General features: G+C 43.2%; 1 protein-coding gene across 1 annotated transcript; it reads right to left on the bottom strand.

Annotated features, from left to right (window-relative positions):
- Positions 1-640: 640 nt before the first annotated feature.
- On the bottom strand, positions 641-18,683 carry PLAC8L1 (PLAC8 like 1). The gene is made up of 4 exons (XM_082724623.1): positions 18,498-18,683; positions 13,707-13,843; positions 2,092-2,228; positions 641-889 (listed from the first exon to the last, which is right to left on the bottom strand). The coding sequence occupies exons 1-4, from the start codon at positions 18,617-18,619 to the stop codon at positions 749-751; spliced, it is 537 nt and encodes a 178-aa protein (XP_082580749.1). The 5' UTR covers positions 18,620-18,683; the 3' UTR covers positions 641-748.
- Between the last annotated feature and the right edge of the window lie 1,903 nt (positions 18,684-20,586).

Below are 20,586 nucleotides of genomic sequence, written 5' to 3'. Positions count from 1 at the left end.
TCTCTGTACCCGTCTTCACACGCTGTCTTCCCTCTGTGTGTCTATCTTTGTGTCTCTTCTCCCCTTTTCGTGAGGACAGCAGTCACGCTGGATTAGGGCCCACCCTAATGACTTCATCTTAATTACATCGGCAAGACCCTATTTCCACGTAAGGCCACATTCACAGACGCCAGGAGTTAGGACTTCAGTGTATCGCTTCGGCGCAGGCGGGAGTTGGACACAATTCAGCTGCCCACCTAGGGCTTCAAGCTCAGGGCCGAGACCCGCCAGTGTCGGAGAGGTGTTCAAGACCTGCAGCCACCCGGGAACGCCTCCTTCATGAGGTGCAGACTGAAAGAGTCAGGACAAGGGAAGGACCATGCCTCTCTGATTTATTGATGCTTTGTGTCCAGTCCAGGTGCTAACTAAGATCGACCATTTCCTGCCCCACTACTGGCTCTGTGGGCAAAAGGGGGTAGGGAAGAAAGCTTCCCAGGAAAGGATGGTGGTAGGAAGATGGGGGGAATGCACCCTTCTCCAACTCTAGGCAGGTGTGGAAGGCACAAGCTCATCTCTAGAACCTGCCTTACGTGGCGAGGCTGGAATGCCAGAGAGACTTCATCGAAGGTGTGTGTGAAGAACGAACAAGAGTAAAGACAATAGCGGAGAAATCATTTATTTTCATACTATTTCCATGAAAACTTAAGAACCATCTCTCTTCTAGGAGGGGCTTGGGGAGCGAGTGAGGAGGAGGCCTTTTCTAGCTCTGTCAGATAAGGTTGTCCTTGGTTGAAGGAGCCGTGTAGATTTCATAGAGTCGGGAGGCCCTCATCTTGAGCTCCCGGGCCACCTGACAGATGGAGAAGGGCCAACAGCAGTGCACGGCGAGCCAGTCCTCACACAGCGTGCCCTAGGGTGAGACCCATGCCTCTGTCCTGGAGCAGCCACTCAGGCCCCGTGCCGTCCCCCAGGAGCCTATCCCGTCCGCTGCTTCCGAGTTCCACCAAGTCAATACCCTTCAGGGACACCCGGGAACACGGCTCCACCAGGACCCCCAAGGGCCAAGCAGCTCAACCGCTTATCAATCCTTGCAGCTCAAAGACCTGGCCTCACTTAGGGCTTCTGACACAGACTTCACACTTGAAACCACTGGTTTCTCTGTCAGCATCTTTTTTTTTTTTTTTTCCTATTAGGACTTAATACTTCGAATTACTTTCTTTCCTTGGAGTGGGTAATAAATGCCTATGGTCCAACATTCTCGCAGTAAGGCGGCACCGGAAGTAAAAAGTATATCCCTCTTCCACAGCTGTCCCCAGCTACCCACTTAACTTATCTGGGGGCAGCTGTTGTTGGCAGGTTTTTATGTACACTTCCAGATAAATTCTATGTCTGCACAAGTACATATATAGTCCTTATATGTGAATAGTTGTGTACTTCTGTGTCCTTTACCTTTTATTCAATATATTGAATAAAATGTATTTTTGAATATATATTCAAATTCAATTGAATTTGAATATTGAATTCAAATTGAATTTGAATATATTCAATTCAATATTCAATATATTGAACCAATATATTGAAATATATTTTAGGGATCATTCCATTTGAATATATAAGGAGATGTCTTTTTTAACTGTCCACATCCTGATATGTATGACTTTCTGTGCTCAGTCTCTTGTTGTACCTAGGCTGAGCTGTCCTGGAAAGTGACACTGGCTCTTTGAAGAATCCCCAGGGAATCCTCAAAGTGAATTCTGCATATGCCCCATATACTTCATTTTCACTTAGACCATCCCAAGTAAATCCTCCAAATTTGGTGCCATTCTACCTGTCATCTTCTCTTGATGCAGTAAGAGAGAGAGAAACAGAAGCAGCCCATTGACCTATCATCAGCATAAGTACCCCCTTTGAGATGCCTTTCATCCTGTCCATTTTAGTCCATATGAATGAAGTCAGAAATTTCTTCCCTTTCCTTTCCCAAACTCTTTGCTAAGTGTGGTGTTTTTTAAGCATTCTCACTCAGACTTTTTTTTTTTTTTTAAACCACAGCTTTGAAAGACATTTAAGTTCTTATATAGATCCAAGTTCACATACCGGTTCAAACACACTTACCCGTATTTTATGTCTCTCTCTGGTGCCAATTCTCAGTGCAAAGGTGGACCCGGGTAACAATGGCCAACAAAGGCACTCTCCATGATGCCTGGCGATGTCACACTCAAGGCACATTGGACAAAACAGACCACAGAAACCTGTCAATAACCACATAAAAGCAAGCCACGGTTCTTAGATGTGCTTAGAACAACTTCACGTCTCGAAGAGCATTTATAACCTGATGCCATCCATTGAATGCTGCACTGTCTCCCTGCAATCAGGGACTGAGAATGAATAACCAATTGTCAAAACTCAGTGGATGAAAATTGCCATAACTGAGCCACATCAAAATTGTCTTTTGTTAAACACTGGCAAAGCTGCACCTGATACAATTCTGTTAGCGTTCACTATGGTAATTGTTTTTTCCTATCAAGAGAAGAGCATTAAATAATTTTTTACAGTTGAATCTTAGCTGTTGCTTCTATTATGTTCATCTATTTTCAACATTTAAAATAGACCCAGTATATGATACTCGTGAATAGCAGGCGTCTTTCTCTGTAAATGTGATTGAAAGCTCTTTTATGGTGCGCTGATTCTGCCTGCTATTCTCATCAGGACTGTATTCTATTTCCCCGGCCAGAAGGTTACTCTCATTTTTGCTAGTTTCATGGAGCCAGTGACATCTGCCAATTTTAATCTGTAAACTATTAGAGGCTTGGTTCCTTGAACATCAACTGGAAACAGTGTGTCATTTATTTATTCATTAATCTTTAACTCCTGATACTGTTTCCTACACATCCTGCATGAACCATCTAATGCAGAGGTTCTGTTTTAAATATGTTTTGGGTCGCAGACCCTTTTGAGGATATGGTGATAGCTATGAAGTCACTCCTCAAGGGAAAAGAAAAAGACACAGACATGCAAAATATTGCGTTCAATTTTGTGGGGTACAAGGATCCACTGAAAGCTATCAACAGACTGCAGATTAAGACTTCCTTGTATACAGTTAAGATGCTATGTCATATAGCATCGCAAATGAGGATGACCTTGGAGAACACAAATAATTAGGACTATAAAACAGCAAAATAAATAAACACCAAAAAGCTAACCATGACCTTTAACGCATGTATGCAATAAATGGTATTCAGACATAATTTATATACAAGAAAATGAACAGACCGTAAATGTTATGTTGGGTGACTTGTGACAATCACGTTCTCACCCAAGTAACAAGTAGAACACTGCCCTCAGGGTTCCCTTGTGCCCCTTCCCAACAATCGCAGCCCTACCATCCCCACTCCAGAGGCAACCACTGCTCTGATTTCTCTTCCCGTTGATAAGTTTTGCCTTCTCTTGGACTTCATATACAGGGAACCATTTTTATTGTTATATCCACCTTCTTTTATTCATGTTCCCTGAGGTTCACCTTTGCTGTTATGTGAGTCTGTAGTACGTTCTTCATTGGCGCTGAGTAGTATCCAACACATGACTGTTGCACAGACCGCTTCTCCAGACTCTCGCTGGCTAGTCCATCCTCTGCTATTGTGAATACGTACTTCAAACACTCCTGAACAGGCCTTCATGCGGACATATATTTTCATTCCCTATAGGTGGATTCCTGGAAGTGGCATTGCTAGGTCATGAGGTAGATTTATGTTGAACTTGACAAGATATAAAGAGTTCTCCAAAATATTTGCACCACTGAACAATCCCACCAGCAACAGATGAGAGTTCTAGTTGTTCCTCGTCCTGACCAGCCCTGGCTACTGTCAGTCCTTCTGACGTTAGCCATTTTCGTGAGTTTGAAGTGGTTATGATCCCAGCCTGTTAAGTGCACCTGACAAAAAGGCTCACATACCAGTGTCACTAGCACAAGAAGTTCCTGCCAAAGGCTTGTCTCTGTTACCTGTCCTTCCCTCCCTCCCCAAACAGTGGGGCTTGTGAAGTCCCACTCCCAGATTCAATGCCAAAAAAGCGAAATGCGAGGAATGCTGTTGTATTTAGAAGCTCGGAAAGATGTTCCAGGATTGTGGACTTCACCCTGGCTCTGAGGGGTTGAGGTAGCACACATGCATACGGAGAGTGAGGACTCTGAGGGGAAGAGGACAAGGAGCAACCTATCTTTGAAGACCAGAACATCTATTCCATCCATTCAGGAGCTGTGAGATAATCCACTAAATCACGTATTGTAAGCATCCCTTGCCCCAAAGCAAATTCTGAATTCAGCCTTGAGTGAGTCTGAGATGTTTTGCCCCACACTTAAAAAAAAAAAATCATTACTCCCAGCCAGATCAGAAGGCCCCACCCTGCACCGACCACTGGGATGAACAGCTCAGAGGACACATGGCCCAGTCAACTTCCTGCAAGTTTATAGGGGTCCTAGTGCAGGCAACCCTGAATTAGGAGACATGGAAATCATGGCACAGGAAAAAACAACCAATCAACTCTCATTTAAGGCATGGATGATGAAATAGTGCAAATGCCTGCAAATAAAAAATTAATCAAAAACTGCATAATTATAAAGCTGACAAGCTAAGTAAATAATAAATTGTGTTTACACAATCGCCTGAGCTGCACTACTATCGCTGGCAAGGAGAAATGCCCACCATCCTCAGTATGTATACTGTAAAAATGCCCACCATCCTCAGTATGTATACTGTAAAAATGCCCACCATCCTCAGTATGTATACTGTAAAAATGTTGCTTTTTGCATTGGAACCCCTGCATCTCAGCTTTACGACTGGTATGTCTTTTTAAAAAATACATGCTGTTATTTTTATTTTTAATCATTTCCATCAGATAACCATGTTATCTAAGCATTCATTAGGATGTAGCTACTAGATGCTGAAGGCAACACACCAAAACACATATTCAGTTACCTTGGGACAGGATTTAAAAAATATATCACATGAAATTCAAATTCTTATTAATGTAATAGCTAACATTAGAGTTCACCATGTACCAATCCCTGCTAAAAATATATTGTATTCATTAACTCACTTAATTCTCACAACAATCCTATAAGACAGATATTCTTATTGTGTCAATTTTAACGGATAATAAACTGACGGCCAGAGGGATACGTGTATTAGAAAGGAGAAGAGGTCAGATTTGAACTCAGGTAGTCTGGCCCCGAGCCCAAAGTCTTTACTACTACATACAATCCTGTATGTTCTCATGTTTTATGAATTTACGTTACAATGGTTGTGAATGTGTGTTCCAAGATTGAACTACCACTAATTTGTATTTATTCCTGTGTGACGCTCTCACATCATGCAACTTTAGGAAAGTTCCTTTTCGTCAGATGTTGCAGTTCTAGATGGTGGAGTGAGTGAGATTAAAAACTCCTGGCTCACACCTCAAGAGGAATGGGCAAAAGCGGGACCATGGAATGCTGTATTAAAGAGTCTCTAGGAGAAATTTTTACAGCATAGTTGCTAACTCCTACAAATCAATATATAAAGGATTAAGCAAAAGAAGAAAATGGGGATAGGACATGAATAGGTAATTGACCAAAAAGGAAACACAAATGGTCAATAGCAACCGTGAAAAGCCAGCCATTAGTAATCAGGGAAATGTATATTGAGACCTTCAGAAACCCCAGAAGCATGCCAAGTTTTTCAATATTTACATTGTGGGGAAACCAGAGAGGAATTGCTACACAGTCCTTTTGAAAGCAACTTGGGTGAATCTAGTAAAACTTTAAGTACACTAGGATCTAGTAATTCTGCATGTGAGCATCTACCCTAGAGTAAGAAGCAGTACAGGGATGTCCACTGTAGAATTATTTGTAGCTTGAAATTTAAAACTTCAGTGTGCACTAATAGATGAAAGCATAAATAAGCCATGATGGTATAAATCATACTATGGAATAATTAAGAATGTAGTGAAAGAGGGGCACCTGGGTGGCTCTGTTGGTTAAATATCTCAGCTCACATTTGCAATGACATGGATGGAACTAGAGGGTATTGTGCTGAGCGAAATAAGTCAATAAGAGAAAGACAGTTATCATATGATATCTCCGATATGAGAAATTTGAGAGTTAGAGTGGGGGGGTTGTGGGAGGAAGGGAGGGAAAAATGAAATAAAATGGAACTGGAGAAGGATACAAAGCATAAGATACAAAGCATAACAAACTGAGGGCTGCTGGGAGGTGGAGGGTAAGGGATAGAGTGGCTGAGTGATGGACACTGGGGAGGGTATGTGCTACAGTGAGTGCTGTGAATAGTGCAAGACTGATGATTCACAGACCTGTACCCCTGAAGCAAATAATACATTATGTGTTAATTTAAAAAAAAAAAAAAAAAGGTCTCAGCTCAGGGCACAATCCCAGCATCCTGGGTTCGAGCCCCTCATCAGGCTCCCTGCTTAGTGGAGATCCTGCTTCTCCCTCTCCCTCTGCCTGCTGCTACTCACGTTTCTGCTCTCTTTGTCAAATAAATAAAATCTTAAAAAAAAAGAAGAAGAAAAAGAGGAGGAAGAAGAAGAATGCAGTGAAAGATTAAGTACCAAGAGAATTAAATCTCTAAGACATATTTTGAGTTTAAAAAAAAAAAATCAGATTGCAAGGGCACTTTGGTGACTCAGTAAAGTTTCTGACTCTTGATTTTGGCTCAGATCATGACCTCAGGTCATGAGATCAAGCCCTGCATTGGGCTCCACGTTCAGCACAGAGTCTGCTGGAGCTTCTCTCCCTCAGCCCCTCCCCTGGTCCTGCCCCCATTTCTCAAATAAGTAAATAAATAAAACCTTAAGGGGCACCTGGGTGGCAAAGTCAGTTGGGTGGCCAACTCTTGGTTTCTGCTCAGGTTGTGATCTCAGGGTCATGCGCTCGAGCCCCACATCAGGTTCCATGCTCAGCAAGGAGTCCGCTGGAGATTCTCTATCCCTGTTTCTCTGCCCCTCCCACTCCTACTCTCACTCTCTCAAATAAATAAATTTTTTTAAAATCCTTTAAAAAATCAAATTGCATAATGATACATACAGCATAACACTATTTATGGTTTGTTTAAAGAGTTACAAAAGAGTAGTATATACTTCTAATGGCTCCATACGTAAACATGGAAAAAAAGATCTGGAAGGATTTAATAAAAAAGAACATTCATGGTTTCCTTTTCTGTAATGTTTCATTTCTTACAAGGTGAACATATACCTGTGTTATTTGTGTATATACATATATGCAAATATATATTATTGTATTTTATTTGTTTTTAGGACCTCAGGCTCAAAAGGATTTGAGCCAGAAATTCAGCCTCTTCCTCTTACATGGCACCCATAGGCCTGGCGGTTATATGAGCACCCAGTCCCTCAGTGTTCCTGGCCTATCCTCTGAGATGGGCTCCACCCTCATGCATGGAAGTGATTTATTATTCACCCCTCTCACTCACAGGGGAGTTGAGAAAGAAAAAGCCTACACAGAACCAGAGTGCAAAGCCCCCAGAGAGCAGAAGTAGAAAAGGGGGGTGGAAACTGCAGCGAGGCACGGTTTAAATCAATTACTACAAAAAGGCAGAACCACTGAACAGTAAGAGATGGTCAAGAAAGAAATGGGGGGGTGCCTGGTTGGCTCAGTGGGTTAAGCCGCTGCCTTCGGCTCAGGTCATGATCTCAGGGTCCTGGGATCGAGTCCCGCATCAGGCTCTCTGCTCAGCAGGGAGCCTGCTTCCCTCTCTCTCTCTCTGCCTGCCTCTCCATCTACTTGTGATTTCTCTCTGTCAAATAAATAAATAAAATCTTTAAAAAAAAAAAAGAAAGAAAGAAAGAAATGGGGCACCCCCATACCTGTGGGTGGGTCTGTAAGTTAGTACAACTTCCAAATGGAGATCCACTTGGCAGCATCTATCAAGATTTAAAATGGTACCTACTATTTGACCAACAGGTTGATTCCTCAGCAATTGTCCAACAGGTAAACTTACACACACGCAAAGTGCCGTCTGTATGAAGACATTCAGGGAGTGTGAGTTTGAACGGCAAGAAGTCTGGAAACCACATTACGGTGCTCCAATGGATTTCTGGATAAATAAATTATGGTACACTCATAAAATGGAATCTATGCAGCAATATAAGATATTTGGTGCAGAACAGCATGTGTTTATAGTTCTACTATTTGTGGAAATTACATAAATCCATGTACAGCAAAGAATCTGGAAGAAGAGGTACTAGAATATCAACAATAATTATCTCCAACAGCTGGGATTACAGGACACTGGTTTTTGTTTTTTCATAAGATTCCGTATTTTTCCTTTTTATGATGACTCCACAATACTGTTATAATAGAAAGAATAATCTCCTTTGCTTCAAAGTTATTGTACACCTTCACAAGCATACAGTCTGTATGTGGACTCAGGTAAGAGTTGTCGTCTCTGGGGAAACTGGGTGGACAGGCAGCAAATGTATCAAAGGGGTAGGTACTTTTTAATTTTGCATCGTGTGCATGCTAAACTTTACAAAATCTCTTTTTAAAAAAGATTTTATTTATTTATTTGACAGGAAGCTTGCACAAGCAGGGAGAGCAGCAGAGGAGAGGGAGAAAGAGACTCCCCACAGAGCAGGGAGCCCATTGCCGGGCTCCATACCCAGGATTATGACCTGAGCCCAAGGCAGACGCTTAACTGACTGAACCACCCAGGGACCTTTTTTTTCTTTTTCTTTCTTTCTTTTTTTTTTTTTTTTAAAGCACAAAGCTGACTCCCAAAGAGAAAAGCCCTCCTTCCTAGAAATGCTCAGAAAGCCACAGCTGTCAAAACCTTGACAGGTTTTGACAAGCAGGTGAGGGGCCAGACCAGTGACCCCAGTAACCCTTCCAACTATGATTCTTTCAATAAAAGCAAGCAAGAAAGCATCCAGTGAGAATATAGGTTCAAATTCATTCACTGATGGGTTGTTCAGCAAATGTTTTTCAGCGCCTCCTGCGGACCAGGCACCCTGCTGGCCTCGGCAGGGGTAAGCAAGAAGCAGTGGTGCCTCCTTCTAGAGAGGTACACTGTACCCAAGATAGAGTTCAGGGACACAGACCTCCATCAGAGGCCTTTTCAAGCCTTCCTCTTCCAGAAAACCAGAGAGAATCCTGGCCCACTCCATTCTACATCTTGAGCATCTGGTAAGTACTAGTCCCACCAAGCTCTTCACCCCCATGTGCTGATGGTGCCCTCCACGCGGAGGTGGTTTGAGTGTCGTTTCCTCCCAGCTTTCCGTATCAGCTTTAAGTTGGTTTCTGAAAGAGGCCGTCTCTGACCCCACTCCCCTATAGTTTCCTTCCATAACACCCTCTTTCTTTCCTTCAGGGCACTTACCACAACTGCTATTATTGTTTGTGGATTCATTTGCTTAATGTCTATCTCCTTTCTGAAACCCTCTCTGTCTTACTCACTATTACGACTGTAACACCCATCACCTGTCGGCACATGCATAGGAACTCAGTAACTATTGAGTTACAAACCAACGTGCATTTATTAAACCCGCCACATAAACCTTCTCTGGGGAAACATCACAAACATTCCCGAAGCGGGGCTATCTGGCCTCTCACCCTGGACAACATTTAGCAGCCACTTACTTCCCTGTGGCTTTATTTTCACACCTGAGTTGCAGCAAACCCATCTCCAAAGAACTCAGAAATATCCATTTGCCAACCCCAGCGCACAGTGAATGCAGATAAAAGTGCCCAGGAGGGAAGAGGGAGGCAGGCTCAGGTCATGATCTCGGGGCTCTGGAAATGAGCCCCACATTGGGCTTCCTGCTCAGCGGGGAGCCTGCTTCTCCCTCTGCCCCCTCACTGTTTGTGCTCTCTCTCGCTCACTCCCTCTCAAATAAATAAATAAAAACTTTTATTTATAAATCTTTAAAATATTTATAAAATCTTTAAAATAAATAAAAATAAATTTAAAATGTAATTGCAATAAAATGACAAAGCAAAATGTCAAAAAAAAAAAAAAAAGAAAATCACCGCTGTTCTTGACATACCCTTTATTTAGTGGATGACAAATTATAGCAGTAATTCTCAACATGTAATGGAAGGCTGTCCCAGGATGGGACTCTGACGTGGAAAAAGTCACGGAAAGCGGCTCTCCTTTTTTGTTCCCAAGTTTGTCACAACTATTTACACAGTGGTCCGCTTGAATTGAAATTCTGTGGATAAAGCAGCCCTTTTAAACAAAAGCAGCCCAGGCTCCAGAGCACTCATACTCTACTCGTGTCCCGGGTTGATGACAGCGTGGAGAATGAGCGTTTAAAGCGCATCACCTCGAAATTTTCTTCGGAGACAGTCAGCTTTGAGACACTATGAGCAGTCATAAAATGGAGGTCCATCCAGGGAATAATAACCAGGACACAGAACATTCCAGATCATCTTGTACTGGGTATCCATGGCCCCTTCTCCACAGATCGTGCCAAAATGTAAAGAATGTTCTATTTCAGGGTGCCTGGGTGGCTCAGTGTGTTAAAGGAAACTAATACACAAATAAACATTGTCTCTCTGCCTGCCTCTCTGCCTACTTGTGATCTCTGTCTGTCAAATAAACAAATAAAATCTTTAAAGAAATACGGTATAAAAATACAGCTTGTCCTTTCTGAGCTTAGTTTTCAGTTGATTTTTTGATTCTCTGAGCTACCCCAACGCCTCCAAATGAAATCCAATGTTTATTTGTGTATTAGTTTCCTGGAGATGCCATAACAAATACCATAAACTGGGCATCTTTATGTGATAGAAATTATTTTCTCACAAACTAACAAGTACCAGAGGAGAGGGGGAATGGGTGAAACAGGTGATGGGGATTAAGGAGGATACGTTGTGATGAGCACCAGCTGTGGTATGGACGTGTGAAACCACTAAATTGTACACCTGAAATTAATATTCCAATATATGGTGGTAACTGGAATTTAAATAAAATCTTAAAAAAAGAAAAGAAATCATTCTCTCAATGGAGAATTCTGGAGGCTAGAAGTAGGAACTTAAGATGTTAGCAGGGTTCGTTCCTTCCAGAAGTTCTGAGGAAAATTCTCTTCCATGCCTTTCTCCAAGCTTTTGGCGGATGCTAGCAATCCCTAGCATTCTCTGGCTTATGAAGGCGTTATTCTAATCTCTGCTTCTGTTTTCCCATGGCTTCTCTTCTTAAGTGTTTGTACTTAAATTTTCTGTTTCTTATGAGAAACACCAGCCATTGGATTAGGATCTACCCTAATGTAGTAGAACCTCTTTTTAAACTTGACTACACAGCAGAAACCCTATTTCCAAATAAGGTCACATTCAGACCGTACAGGTGGCCATGAACTTTGAAAGGACTATTCAATCCAGTAGAGCATGCAACCAAAAAAAATGATCCAGTCAAGTTCCAAGCCAGTGTTAAGAATGGGTTCTAGATATTACGTTTTTGTTTTGGGTTTTTTTTTTCTTTTTTAAAAATTAAATATAATGTATTATTAGCCCCAGGGGTACAGGTCTGTGAATCGTCAGGCTTACACAATTCACAGCACTCACCATAGCACATACCCTCCCCAGTGTCCATAACCCAACCACCCTCTCCTTAACCCCCTACCCCCTGCAACCCTCAGTTTATTTTGTGAGATTAAGAGTCTCTTATGGTTTGTCTCTAGGTATTACGTTTTATCTTAACAACAACCCCTGAGGCGAGCACTTTTATTATCCTTCCTTTAGAGGGGGCAAAGTGAAGACCCAGAGAATTTGTTCGAGGTCAAATAGCCAGTAAGAGGCAAGCCAAGATACAAGGCAAGGTCTCATCTGATACAAACATGTTCTCCTCATCACTACACTATATTCTAGGCTTTGCCATACTTGAAAATGTACTGATGACTCCCCAACACCCAACTACAAACTACGAAAGGAAAATGTCTACTTCCTAATCTGATGCTAGATCTCCACATCTCCACATGGCTATTCTGCCTTCTCTGGGCCTCAGTACAGGGGACAACCAAAGTCAAAGTATCTGGAAGAGAACAAGGAAGAAGCTGAGAAAATCAGAGAATGGCTGCCGTCATTATCTGATCAGAAGTCCACATGGGAGGGCGCCGGGGTAGCTCAGTGGGTTAAAGCCTCTGCCTTCAGCTCGGGTCGTGATCCTAGGGTCCTGGGATCAAGCCTCACATCAGGCTCTCTCCTTGGCAGGGAGCCTGCTTCCCTTCCTCTCTCTCTGCCTGCCTCTCTGCCGACTTGTGATCTCTGTCAAATTTAAAAAAAAAAAAAAAATCTTAACAAAAAAAAAGAAGTCCACAAGGGTAGCAGCGGTAGGAAGAAACCTGTTGAGCTCTGCGTCCGATGGGCAGGGATGGAGGGTAAGGTATTCTACAAGGCAATCTCTTCTTTATGGGGCCCAGGCAAACAGTGAGGGGCTCAAGCGTAGAGGACCAGAATACCAAAACTTGGTGGGAGAGCTTTAGCCTCAGCCAGACTGTCAGCTGAGTAGGGACTAGGACCATGTAACGGCTCAGACGGGTCTCTGATCGATACTATGAGGCTTTAGGAATGAATCCAGATCTTTCCAAAAACCAGCAAAAGGCAGAGAAAGCCATATTCTTCAAAAATAATAGACCCAGGGTCTGCTGGATTTTGAATGTTAGTGACAAATGCATATCTAACAGTGACCTCCCCACAGCGACACCGCATCCCCCAGAAAGTCTTGTGGCCGAGATGCTCCCTAGGGCAAAGGCAGGACTTGGAAAGGGATGCTGACATGGTACCAGAGATGAGTCAGAATATCCTAAGATAAAAATGGAATCGATGTGCTTTGAACTTCATTCCCAGGGGACAATCATACAGCTAGGGGAGTGTTATTGGTACCTCTCTAGAGCTAAAATAGTATCTGAAAATATTTCAGTCAACATAGGGGGCTTTTTGTGATTATTTCTGTTCTTAAAAGAGTAGTGCATCTTCCTCCTAGAAAACTAGAAAGAGAGAAGCAAAAAGAAAATAAAATTACTCATGAGCCTAGCATCTGGAGTATGTCATAAACATTTATATTTGTATCCTTCCAGATATTTTTTTAAAATATCCCCCCCCAAAAAAATGGTGTCTAATGTGCTTAGTTTTACAGTCTGCTTCTTTAACTTAAAAATGTACCAAAACATCTTTCATCCCATTGACTGTTATTCTACAATGTGACTTTTCATGGCTGTATAATAACTCACTGTGTGCATGCCCCATCAAACATCTCAGGTCATTCCAGATTGTTGCCACAATAACCAATGCTGCAGAATTTAATACTGCTAAATCTTTGCACGTGATTTACCTCCTTAGACTAAATGCCTAAAAATGTAATGACTGGGCCAAAGCTATATAACACTTGAGGTTCTTGTCATACGTATTGCTAAGCCATCCGGCGGGAAGGTTATACCAACGTCTCCTCCTACCAGCAGCAGATGGGGAAGCCCATTTCATGCATCTTTGCCAACAGTGGAGTTCGTCATTTAAAAAATCTTTGAAGTTACCACTTATTCTATAAAAGCATCCACATCCCTGAAAAGCAAGATTTTTTTCCTGCCAAGGAGTGCACGTGAGCCGCTAGAAGATTGGTCTGCTTATTCTAAAGCCATTATATTTCTGTCCTCGTGCCTGATGTAGCTCCTGCACCCAGGGATGACTTGGGAAAGAAAATAGTCAAGGGCTTGAGTGAAGAGGGAACACATACAGATTCTCCTGTCTCGGCAGACACTGAAGAGGCCCGTGCTCCAGTCTCCCCCAGTCTGGACGATCGCTGCGATGGTGGTTCTGCCAGGGCCTCCCCGGTCGGGCTGCTTCACCACAGCCTGGGCTGGCGCATGGCTCCTGGAGAGTCAAAAACAGTGATTAACTTGAAAACAAAGGGGATGGTTCAGAAGGATAACCATTAAGCCAAGACGGGGTAATAAAAAGGAGAAAGGGACACAGATGCTGAGTGGCTCTTAATTCGTAGCCCAACCTCCTCACCATCTGCCCTCCCCCCGCCCAACTTCTGCCCTGACTTAGCCCTCTCTCTGGTAATGGCATGATTATTCCAGACCCTGTCATTCACCCTTAAGGTCCGGCCTACTTCCTTAGTATTTTGTAATAGTTAAATCCACAAATTTGGAACCAAGAGGACTCAGTTCAGACATCAGCATGTCACTTGCTGGCAGCTTGACCTCAACTGTCGCTTAACGTCTCTGTTTCTGTTTGTTTGGAAGTAAGATTAAAAAAAAGATGACCTCACAGAATTATTGGGTTGAATGAAGGACAAATAATTAGTTTGCTGTGTCTGAGTGTATGTAACCAGGTGCCTTGAGTGAGGCTGTACCCAGGGGTTTCGAGCCTTCATTGAAGAAACTAATAGGGCTTGGGCATGGAAATTGGGACGAGGTCATAGAAATTGTACATGCAGTTATTTAAACAAACAATCAAGACTTCAGAAGATGTCTTTTTCTGTTTGTTTAAAGATTATTTACTTATTTTGGTGGGAGAAGGGCAGAGGGAGAGGGAGAGAGAGAATCTCAAGCAGACTCCTCACTGAGTGTGGAACCTGACGGGGCTGGATCCCAGGACCCTGAGATCATGACCTGAGCTGAAACCCAGAGTCAGATGCTTAACACGCTGAACCACCCAGGTGCCCCCAGAAGATGTCCTCATGTCAAAGTACTATATGATTATCCTGGGGGCCCACCAAATACAACTTGGGACTAGTTTTCCCTGAAGGGAAGAGATAGTCCACGTCACCATTCTCAAGTAGAAAATACGGGACGAGGGGCGCCTGGGTGGCTCAGTTGGTTGAGCGACTGCTTTCGGCTCAGGTCATGATCCTGGAGTCCTGGGATCAAGTCCCACATCGGACTCCCTGCTCGGCAGGGCGTCTGCTTCTCCCGCTGATCTCTCTCCTCTCATGCTCTCTCTCTCTCTCAAATAAATAAATAAAATCATTAAAATTTAAAAAAAAAAAAGAAAGAAAAATAAAGAAAATACGGGCCGAGGGGATAGCCTTCAAAAGTGAAGTGGAAAAACTCCCTTCTCTTTCTGGGCCCCAAAGCCGGTTTTGCCCCAGCTCCTACCATGGAGATACCTGGGGTAGTCCCACAGGGAAGGGTAAGCTGTACCTAGCCTTCTGGAAGGGGCAGATTGAGAGGATGGTCGAGGGACCGCCCCAGAATGAGCGTGAGCCTGTACAGGGTAGTAATTATTCTACCTCCTGCTTTCTTCTCAGCAAGCCTCATTAACAGTCTGTACCTGTCTCTGGTGGGCTGTGAAGAATGAAAGAGCGAGCCTGCCTCACACGGGAGACAAAATAAACAAGAGACAGCAGAAATTCTTCCTGTAACAGCTGCTGTTACGGGACTAGTCACCAAGGCTCAGCACCTGTGACACATGGCCTGGAGGGCAGAGAGGAACACTCCTGAGCACCCTTAAGGCAACACCCTGAGGGCATCTTGGAAACAGCAGAGGGCCCTTTGAGAACCTCTAAATCAGGGCAGTAAATCCAATGGGGGTGCATCGTTCTTATTATTAAGGTCCACATCTCTCTTTCCTTCCACTAACACTGCCCGCATCCACGCCCTCCCTAACCTGATGGGCCTTTAACAAACACATTAGCTTGTTAACAAAACAAATGCCCAAGCCTCACCCGGAGCCAAGAGCGCAGGTCTCCAGACAAGAGGTACAGAAATCGAGATTTCTAACCACATCGCCAGCAATACCGAAGCTGTCATCCTGACACCAGCCTGCCTGAAAGCTGGCACAGGTGGATGTGGGGGCCACAAATGACCACACCGGCCTCTGAGTCTCCCATCGGGTGGGTGGGGATGTCAACGTGAGAAAGATGGCGGAGAGCACAGAGTAGGAGGAAGGCTGGTGGGGAAGAGGGTGGGTGGAAGATAGCGGGTCTTCGGTGCCAAGGAGACCCCAGCTGGGAGTTGAAGGTCAGGAGCTACCTGTCTGGAAGTGCAAAGTGGAGCTATAAATAGCCCCAACCCTTTCATCCTTCAGGCATTTAGAGACAAGGCTGGCAAGCTAACGAGCTTTTCAAGAGCCTGCAACACTATCTGAGGCCTAGGAAAAAGTACTGGCTCCAAAATACAAAAACTATAAGACAGAATCCAAAATTAGTTAATGCTCAACTAAACACTGAAGTCTAGCATTATGCCAACCTCATTAACTGTCAAATTCACAAATATTTTACTACATTTAAAAACAATTTAGAATTCTCATTTTGCAAAAAAATCCCAAGTACGAATGATTGCTGAGAAACAAGAGCCAATCATAAAATGAACTAATTGCGGAGAGCCAAATAATTGCAAAAGCAAAATTATAAAAATCCTTTCACCTATCGTCAGAAAAAGTATGGATATAACGTGTGGTATGGGTACACTTAAATATGTTTGTTACACTGTGGGTTGGGGCCCATGGTACGGACTGAACTGTGTCCCCACCAAGTCTATGTTGAAGCCCCAGCCCCCAGTGTGACTGTATTTGGAGACAGTGCTTTGAGGACGTGATTACAGTGAAGTGAGGAATAGGGGTGGGAGACTGGGCTGATAAAACTGCCATGTAAAAAGGCCACGTTAAGCACCCAGCAAGAAGGCTGCAAGCCAGGTGCAGAGCCCTCACCAGAACCTGACCATGCGGGCACCTTGATCTTGTACTTCCAGCCTCCTGAATGGTGAGAAAATAAATTTCAGTTCACGAGACCACCCAGTCTATGACGCTGTGTTACGGAAGCTCAGAGCGAACAAAGACAGCTATGAAGATTTCAGACTGGTGAAGAAACCACCTTTATGCCTGTCTTATTTCCTCTGTTCCTTGGGGTCAGTGAGCACAAGCTGCTTGCCCGCACCCCCTGATCCCGTAACCCCAGAATCCAGCACACAACCTGACACCTGGCAGGCTATTTGGTGAACTAGACCAAAACTAAATGTCCATATCTCTTCTCTTTGAGTCCTCCTCAAATCTAGTTATAAATTATGGGATCTTGGTGTTTCCTTCTAGCAAAGTTACACTTCTCAGGTGTGGAGAGAGGAAATAAAAGCAGAGAGAAGGGGCGCCTGGGGGGGGCTCAGTGGGTTAAAGCCTCTGCCTTTGGCTCAGGTCATGATCACAGGGTCCTGGGATTGAGCCCCACATCGGGCTCTCTGCTCAGCAGGGAGTCTGCTTCCTCCTCTCTCTCTGCCTGCCTCTCTGCCTACTTGTGATCTCTGTCTGTCAAATAAATAAATAAAAATCTTAAATAAATAAATAAACAAATAAATAAAATACATAAAATAAAAGCAGAGAGGAGCCTCAAACTTCCTGCATCCCTCCACACCACCCATTTGCCATCAGATTCAGCAAGTTCTTCATTGAATGGAGGACAGATTTTAGGCTCAGGCATGCTAAAATTCAAATGTGGCCTGGTTGCCTTCTACTTGTCTGACCTTACGAAACACATCACTGCCTTCAGCTCTGGTCTCTCTCCCATAAAACTGGATTGCAAACATCCTCCCTCTGTAGTGGTCTTGAGGACCAAAGAGGATCACACTCCGGGCACTCAGGAGGCTTGCAGTGGGTGGAGGCTACTGTTATTCTAACTTCATGATCCTGCACTGCCCTGGGGCCTTCTGTACCCTTTCCCAAGAAACAGAGAATGGAGGCAGGTGCTCTCAGGCAGTTTCTCAGGTGTCACACGGGCTGCCCCAATACCTAAAACTTCGATCCCAGGGACCCATCACCCAGCTTTCCCAGGACTAAGGGTTTTCCCAGGAGGGAGAACTTCCAGGGCTCAACTCAGGAGATGCCAAGGTAAACCATGAAGTTTAGTCACCCTAAGAGATAAGCAACAGAGGGAGGCTTCAGCTGATGGAAGCAGGAGGCTGACTCAAAGCACAAGGCAAGAGGCCCAGTGTTGGAAGATGGAGATGCACACTCTCCCGCTTTCTGACCTCACTCTGTGGTCCTCTTCTTGCTGCTGCTAAGCACATTCCCCACCCTGTGTACCCACTTGTCTGGTGCTTCACCTTGCGGGGGGGGGGGCAGGGGGGAGGGTGGGTGCGCGGCGGGCACGGTGGGCATTGTTCCTGTCACCTTCTTCCTTGATGAAACTTGCAATACTAAAAAGCATTCATTCTGCCTCCCACCCAGGCTTCCTTGATTAATTCAAACTTAACTGAAGCCAAAGCTCTGGAGTTTTTATTTCAAAGGACTAGAAATTACTGGCAGCCCCCAGTAGTCAAGTTTTACTTGGTCAAGGTTCAATGCTGAAAGTTAAGAATAACTTTCACCCAAGCCAGCCCTTCTCTTTTCGCTGGCCAAGCAGGGCCTGAAGGAACTAATCAGTTGCCCCTTTTCAAGTACCCGTGGAAAATGATAGCAACTACTTTCTTCCCAAGCCCAGTTTTTTTCTCTTGGCTCCTCCTAAGAAGAGACTGATTTTTAGACAGAGAGACAGAAAGAGATTTGATATGCTACCCAAAAAGAAAAAGAAAAAAATCACCCAACTCTCTACCTCACACTGGAAAGAAAATGTTCATCTTCAGAAGAGATGAGTGAAAGCAACAGAGGTGAGTGTAGGCTGAGTAAGGACGCATCCTCAGGAAATTTAGAGAAGTAATTTCCAAACCAATTCATAGCAAGGTGCTTTCCTGTCTCGGAGGTTCTCCTTCTCCCTTTGACAAGAAGTTGACTGATTCTAAACTTAGATTCAATCCAAAGTGAAGCATCTCTTCTAAAGAATGTTGCGTTCATATTCTGGAACCTGAGGTCACAGCACTGTAACTGACAGACATCTTATTTCTTTAAAGACATGTCCACATCTAACTGGACGTGTCTATGTCAGGCTATTAGGAGTTTCTAAAGTACGTCTCTAGGACATGCCTTATGCAGCTGTGGACCTCAGCAATGCTGGGGAAATGTTCAGAGAGGAAAAAAAACTTGAGGAAAAGATTGGAATTGAGGGAAGACATCTACAATCATAATTCAGGGTTACATGAGAAAGACAACAGCAGGGACCTGCCAACTCTGCTACATAGTCTTCACATCAGACCCACAGAGAGTAACGGCTGAGGGTTCTGAATTTCAAAGCATTTATTTGAGCAGGTTTGTGAGGAAAAGCCTTTATAATGCCTTCCAAATCAAGATTCTTCAGATACATCTTCCTAATTGCCTTCACTCACTGAGTTCTGGGGAAGTCTGTCTCCTCATCCAGAAGGATGCCTCCTACATGAAGGACAGCCATGTTTCTTCCACTTACCATTCCAACTCTAAGTGCATAACACGGTGTATGCAACAGAATAAGGAGTTAGTAACTTGTTGAACAATGTGCTATACATGAAAATTCAAGTTTGTAGGATAACAGAGATAAACAGGTGATTACTAAGCTTTGCAAAAAAATGATTTACAATACGGTTCCTTTAAGGAGTGGATAACCATTGTCCATGTAAGCTGACTCCATATTTCAAAATTGCATTTGTACTTAACTTTTCTAATCAAACATCTATTGTATGAACTAAGCTGTAGGCACATAGCTCTTTCACCTAAAAATAAAATGAAAAAGAGAAAGAAGAAAAAGGAACGTTCTTCTTTATAGAAGAATGACAACTGTATGAAAAAGAAATAATAGCATTTAAAAATCACCATATTGGGGACACCTGGGTGGCTCAGTTGGTTAAGCAGCTGCCTTCGGCTCGGGTCATAATCCCAGCGTCCTGGGATCGAGTCCCACATCGGGCTCCTTGCTCCGCAGGGAGCCTGCTTCTCCCTCTGCCTCTGCCTGCCAATCTGTCTGCCTGTGCTCACTCTCTCTCCCTCTGATGAATAAATAAAATCTTTAAAAAAAACAAAAAATAAAAATCACCATATTGAATAGCATCCAACATAATTTATTCAGGAAGGGATCTTGAAGGGGCACTAAAACCATTAGGTAAAAAAGAATGGAAACAGGAAGTTCCCAAGGTGCCAAAATATCACCTCACTGCAAAAGAAAAAAATGTATCTTAGCTCTGGAGAGTTCCAGAAATACTCAAAATCTATCTTTAAATAGTAAGTTCTGAGTGGTTTTTTTTTTTTTAACATATCGTTACAACAAAAACTCTGGAAGTGATTTCAAAAAAAATACCTTAAAAAAATATATATATATATTTACACACACACACCCCTTTATAATGGAAAGTTCTGAAAGTGATCAAAATGTATTCCTAAAATAGTTTTGGAAAATGCCAAATCTAGTATCATTAAGAGTGGGACAAACTCATATTATGTACCTCTTAGTACAACACAACATTAAATAATGTTTAATCATAATTTCATCAAGTTTCTAGACCACTGTCCAATAGAAATAAAATGCAAGCCACGGATGCAATTTTAAATTTCATGTTCTTAAAAGGTAAAAAAGGATGAAGTTAATTTTAATTATTTTAACATAATTTATTCAAAGCATTATTTCAGCATGTAATCAATAGAAGAGAGTATTATTACTGAGATATTTTATATTCTCTCTGTCACACTAAGTCTTTGAAACTGAAGGTATGTTCTACACTTTCAAACAGCACACCTCAACTCAGACTCACCATCTCTCAAGTGCTCTAGACCCATGTGCT

The sequence above is a fragment of the Mustela nivalis genome (genome assembly GCF_964662115.1).
Source record: "Mustela nivalis genome assembly, chromosome: 3".
Lineage (NCBI taxonomy): Eukaryota > Metazoa > Chordata > Mammalia > Carnivora > Mustelidae > Mustela > Mustela nivalis.
The sequence above is the reverse complement of the archived record's forward strand: the minus strand, read 5'-3'. Positions and strand labels throughout refer to the sequence as shown.

Bases quoted from the DNA above. Each gene is read 5' to 3' on its own strand.
- PLAC8L1 (XM_082724623.1), bottom strand. From the start codon at position 18,619: ATGAATTGGTTTGGAAATTACTTCTCTAAATTTCCTGAGGATGCGTCC. The intron at 13,844-18,497 runs GTAGAGAGTTGG...TTGACTCTCCAG, and splicing joins CATTTTCTTTCCAGTGTGAG to GAGCCATGCGCCAGCCCAGG. The intron at 890-2,091 runs GTAAGTGTGTTT...GTCTCACCCTAG, and splicing joins GAGAGAGACATAAAATACGG to GGCACGCTGTGTGAGGACTG.